The sequence below is a fragment of the Triticum urartu genome, chromosome 6A (genome assembly GCF_056163025.1).
Source record: "Triticum urartu cultivar PI428250 chromosome 6A, HENAU_Tu73, whole genome shotgun sequence".
In the NCBI taxonomy this organism is placed as follows: domain Eukaryota; kingdom Viridiplantae; phylum Streptophyta; class Magnoliopsida; order Poales; family Poaceae; genus Triticum; species Triticum urartu.
Window position 1 is genome coordinate 301,783,827 of NC_141878.1, and position 5,173 is coordinate 301,788,999.

The following is a 5,173-nucleotide window of genomic DNA, read 5'->3' on the forward strand; positions in this document are numbered from 1 at the left end:
GAAAGTTCAAAGCCCTGCAGGGGTGTCCCAACTTAGCCCATCACAAGCTCTCACGGTCAACGAAGGATATTCCTTCTCCCGGGAAGACCCGATCAGACTCGGAATCCTGGTTACAAGACATTTCGACAATGGTAAAACAAGACCAGCAAGACCGCCCTATGCGCCGACATCCTGATAGGAGCTGCACATATCTCATTCTCAGGGCAACACCGGATGAGACATCCTACGAGTAAAACCAAACCTCAAGTTTCCCCGAGGTGGCCCCGTAGTCTACTCAGTTCGGACCAACACTTAGACAAGCACTGGCTCGGGGGGGGGTTAAAATAAAGATGACTCTCGGGAGCGCGACTCCCAAGGGAAAAGGTAGGTGGTGGTGAGGCAAAAGGTGAAACCAAGGTTGGGCCTTGCTGGAGGATTTTTATTCAAAGCGAACTGTCAAGGGGTTCCCATAACACCCAACCGCGTAAGGGACGCAAAATCAAGGAACATAACACCGGTATAATGGAAACTAGGGTTGCAAGAGTGGAACAAAACACCAGGCATAAGGCCGAGCCTTCCACCCTTTACCAAGTACATAGATGCATTAAAGTAAATAAGATATAATAATGATATCCCAACAATATCCATGTTCCAACATGGAACAAACTTCATCTTCACCTGCAACTAGCAACGCTATAAGAGGGGCTGAGCAAAGTGGTAACATAGCCAAACAACGATTTGCTAGGAAGGTGGCTTAGAGGCTTGACATGGCAATATGGGAGGCATGATATAGCAAGTGGTAGGTAGCGCGACATAGCAATAGAGCGAGCAACTAGCAAGCAAAGATAGAAGTGATTTTGAGGGTATGGTCATCTTGCCTAAGATCCCGCAAGGAAGAAGAACGAGTCCATGAAGAAGACAAACGGACGTATCCGAACGGATCCTCACAACTCCGGAACGAAGACGAAGCTTTGAAGCGTGCGTTTTCTAGGCGGTTCGAGTTCATAGTGGAAGTAGACGTTCTCGCGATGTAGTGGAAGTAGTCGTTCACGGTAGTAGAAGTAGTGGTTCACACAACGGTAGTTGAACTTTACGCTTGCGTTACACGGGTCTTCGGCGATGGTGCCGTACATGGCTCGGAGTGGTACTTGCTTCTTAGTACTTATCGGTCCGGTCTAGCGTAGATGTACGTGGCAAACGTAGTGGTACTATGCGTCGGTCGTCGAGGGTCTTGCCGAAATCCACAGAGCCGGTGTGATTGTTCGGGCGTCGGTCTTGCCGATGGGGTACTTGGTGACATCCACGGGATCAGTAGTTGTACATGGTCTTCGCGTTGTAGTTTGACTTGGTGATTCCAAAACGTTCATCGGTAGTGGAACTTGGCGGTCTCGACGGTCGTCGTGGTACTTGACGTAATCCGCGCAAACGGTGCTTGGCCAACCATCGGTCTTGCCGAAGGTGTACTTGATGAGTTACCCGAACGTGTTAGTCCTTGGACTTGGGCTCCGGAGATGGTGTCATGGTAGTCTTGCACCAACAGCCTCTGCAAGGGCATCTGGGGAGGAGATGGTCGCGATAGAGGACGAAGCCAAGGAGCAGCAGCGCGAGGAGGGCCATGGCGGGCATCGGGGTTGAACTGTGGCTGCTCGCGTACTCCGGCGCGGGTGGAACCAACAGCAAGGAGGAGAAGGGAGCAGGGGTGCGCGACTGGAGGAGGTCGCTGAGGCAAGGCAGCAGCTTCAGCGGGTCCGGTGGCACGGTCATCGGTGGCGACAGCGGAGGCGCTGGCCTGCTTCAGCGGAGCGAGAACGACGGGCATCGGGCGACCGCCCTGGCATCTTTGAGCAGGGGGAAGGCAGAGGAGGCGCTATGGCCATGGCGGAGAGGTGAGGGCGACGAGATCCTGGTGGGGCTCGGCGGCGGCGTTTCTGTGTGGGAACGAGGGAGCTAAGCTCTAGGGATGGAGATGGGCATGGAGATCAAGAAGAGTGGCGACGCGAGGGAAGCACTACTAGGGAAAACCTTATACATAGAAGTTTATCAGTAGCGCGGTTTAAAAATGGGCGCTACTGCTAATTAGTAGTAGCGAGGGGTATAAAAACCGTGCTACTACTAAGTTGATAGTAGTAGCGAGTGGTATAAACCCGCGCTGCTACTAAATGGTCTCCAACAATATCTCCGGATAGGTCATAGTAGTAGCGAGGGGTATAAAACCGGCGCTACTACTAAGTTAGTAGTAGTAGCGCAGGTAAGACCCCACGCTACTGCTAAGCGTGTCCACCCCACCACCACCTCCCACCCCACCAACCGTCCCAAACCATCCACCCCCCGTCTGTCTAAAAAAAAAAACCACGCAGCCCGATCCAGATCCCCAACCTCCTCTCCTCTGCCAACCCACTCGCCGCCGGCCTCCCTTCCACCTCCTCTCCTCCGTCCGTCCGCCCCCATGCCCCCCGCCGCGCGCGCCACGCTGGCAGCCGCGCGCCCGCCGCTCCCCATCTCGCGCCGCTGGTGGCGCCGGCGGCGGGGCGGCTGAAGGGATGCCCGGAGCTGACGGTGGAGGGCGACATGCGGGAGATGGCCAAGACGGCGGCCTGGAGCGTCAGCTCCTGCAAGACCAGCAACAGCGTCGCCTCCATTCGCGACGACAGCCTCGACACCTACTGGCAGTCAGCGCCCCGCACCCATCCTCCCCGTCGAAATCTCTCGTTCTGTCTCGCGGAATCACAGGCTGAGCCGAGCCGCCGTCGGTGGTGGATTTTATTTTTGTTAGGTCGGACGGCGCGCAACCGCACCTGGTCAACATCTAGTTCCAGAAGAAGGTGCAGCTACAGGTGAGCGCTACAAGTCGCCGAGCTGCTCCCGCTCGATTTGGTTTGGATGGCGCGTGATCCTTTTTCTTTTTCTGAATTTGTTTGTTGCTGGGGGGTTTCAGTTTGTTGTGCTCTACATGGATTTTAAGCTGGACGAGAGCTACACGCCCAGCAAGATCTCCATCCGGGCCGGCGACGGCTTCCACAATCTCAAGGTAACACCTCGTTTCTGAACATAGCAGTAAGGTGCCCAGTGAGAGCACGCACGCACGCATCTCTGAATTATAACTTATGATGATCTGTGCTTGATGGTGAGAGCACTGTGCAAATGTTGTTGGCATTTGATGCCTGCCCCTTTCAGTTCAATTTCTCATCCTGGTCCTGATCTTGTACCAAACTAAGAAATAGTCTGGTCTGTGCATTCGGGTTTCCGGAGCTGGGGGCTACTGCATGTTCTGATGTGATGTGTTGTAGTCATGGATTTCACTACCTTATTGTCGCATCATATTCTGACATATCATAGGATTCCGGCAAAAAAGAAGAAGAAGAAGACTATCATAGGATTACCTTATTGAAATATTGATTGGGAAACTTGATCTCTTTTTGCAATTCCTCTGCATTGCGCATACTTGTCCAGTGAACACTAAACCGATCCTTGAAAATTCAAATTTACAGTGATAATATTGTCTTTGATCTGAAATAATGAGCCACTATATTTACCACGATTCCAGGAAATTAAAACGGTGGACCTTTTGAAGCCAGTAGGATGGGTTCATATATCATTATCTGGCACTGATCCCTGGTATGGATTTTTGTAACTTAATCATGTCAGGCCTATGATGCCTTTATTTTCCTTCCTCTAGGCATTGAAATTTCAGGACATCTGATGACATTACTATATATGGATTTATGTTCGTAGTTCCTGTGATAATTAAACTCCATGTCAACATGTTAGATGATTCATATTTTTAGCACACTGGCTGTGCAGGCCACTGCTTGCATAAATTTCATGGTTTACTATGTTATTAATGTTGTCTTGCTAGCAGCTGAATTTTCGTTAGGCCCTGTGTACATTTTTCTGCCCGATTTAAAATGGTGCTCTGTGGAGAGTCAACGTTGACCCCGGCGCTGTTTTGAAGAGCAGTGGGAATCAATTTTCTGATGTGCTTTGTTGGCGATTTCCCTATCCATGAAATGATAAATTTTGAACAGATGTTAACTGTCAAATATTTCAAGCATATATAGCTCAAATACACTAGTATTTCTTGCATGCACCAATACAAGAAGATAGCATGAACAAGTACAGCTAGGGTATGCATTTAGTAGGTGTTTTTTCGTTTTGAAGATTCATAATAGACTAAAAGAGACAGATAATTGAAGAAAATACCCTACTAGATCTGCACGAGGGCGCGAACTATCAAGTTTTCACTTTCTCGACTGGGTGCAGGGTGATCGACGAGGACTACTATGGCCCGGTGGGAGTCGTGCTCTTCAACTACTCGGAGGCAGACTTCACCGTGAAGCCCCGCGACCGTGTCATAGAGATTATCGTCCAGGTGATTGCGACGCAGGAGGTCCCCGGGGTGGAGGACCTCGATGCCACCGTCCGGAGGTCACTGAGGTGGAGGACGACGCCACCGTCCGGAGTTCCTCAAGGTGGAGGACCTCGACGCTTTGTACATACATCTAGAGAAGTGGTCTGGTTAGGTTGGTGGTGAAATGCTAGGGAAGGTACCAACCTTTTGATGATGGTTGTGTGTGTCCTCGTGATCTCTTCGAATTGAGATGTTGAATGTTGCATCCATGACCACTGCAAGTGTTAAGATGGTTCTGTGAAATTTATTTTGCACTGGACATGTCTCTGATCTCCATTCATGAATACTGCATCTATTTTTATTTTTTTAATTCCTAATTTGCTACTAGTAGCATTGGGAAAAAGTGCCCTACTAGTATTTAGGATACTAGTAGCGCTGGTATTGTAGGCACGCTACTACTACTTCATTAGTAGTAGCGCGAGTCTGTAATAGCAGTAGCGTGGGTGGCACACGCTACTACTAACAAAGTTAGTAGTAGCGCGGGTTTTTCCCACGCTACTACTAACTATTAGCTGTAGCGCCTTATTAGTAGCGCGGGTCCCCACGCTGCTGATACACCTAAAACCCGCGTTGCTGCTAGCCTTTTCCCTAGTAGTGAAGCAGGAGGGGATCGAGGGAGATGAGGCGATGGAATCGGGAGAGCGAGGCTGCGAGGGATATGGGGATCGAGCAAGGGGTTCCGGGAGAGGGCCGCGCCTACGTGCGTGTCACTCTGGCAGCGCGGGAGGAGAACGAAGGGAGAGGGAGATGGGATAGAGGGAACGGGCTCCCTAGCGGCTAGGGTTA

The 5,173-nt window shown here is 50.8% G+C and overlaps 1 protein-coding gene across 1 annotated transcript; it reads left to right on the forward strand.

Annotated features, from left to right (window-relative positions):
* Positions 1-2,296: 2,296 nt before the first annotated feature.
* On the forward strand, positions 2,297-4,641 carry LOC125516208 (uncharacterized). Its single transcript, XM_048681692.2, has 5 exons — positions 2,297-2,648; positions 2,753-2,813; positions 2,915-3,007; positions 3,524-3,594; positions 4,240-4,641. The coding sequence occupies exons 3-5, from the start codon at positions 2,930-2,932 to the stop codon at positions 4,508-4,510; spliced, it is 420 nt and encodes a 139-aa protein (XP_048537649.2). The 5' UTR covers positions 2,297-2,648; positions 2,753-2,813; positions 2,915-2,929; the 3' UTR covers positions 4,511-4,641.
* The last annotated feature ends 532 nt before the right edge of the window (positions 4,642-5,173 follow it).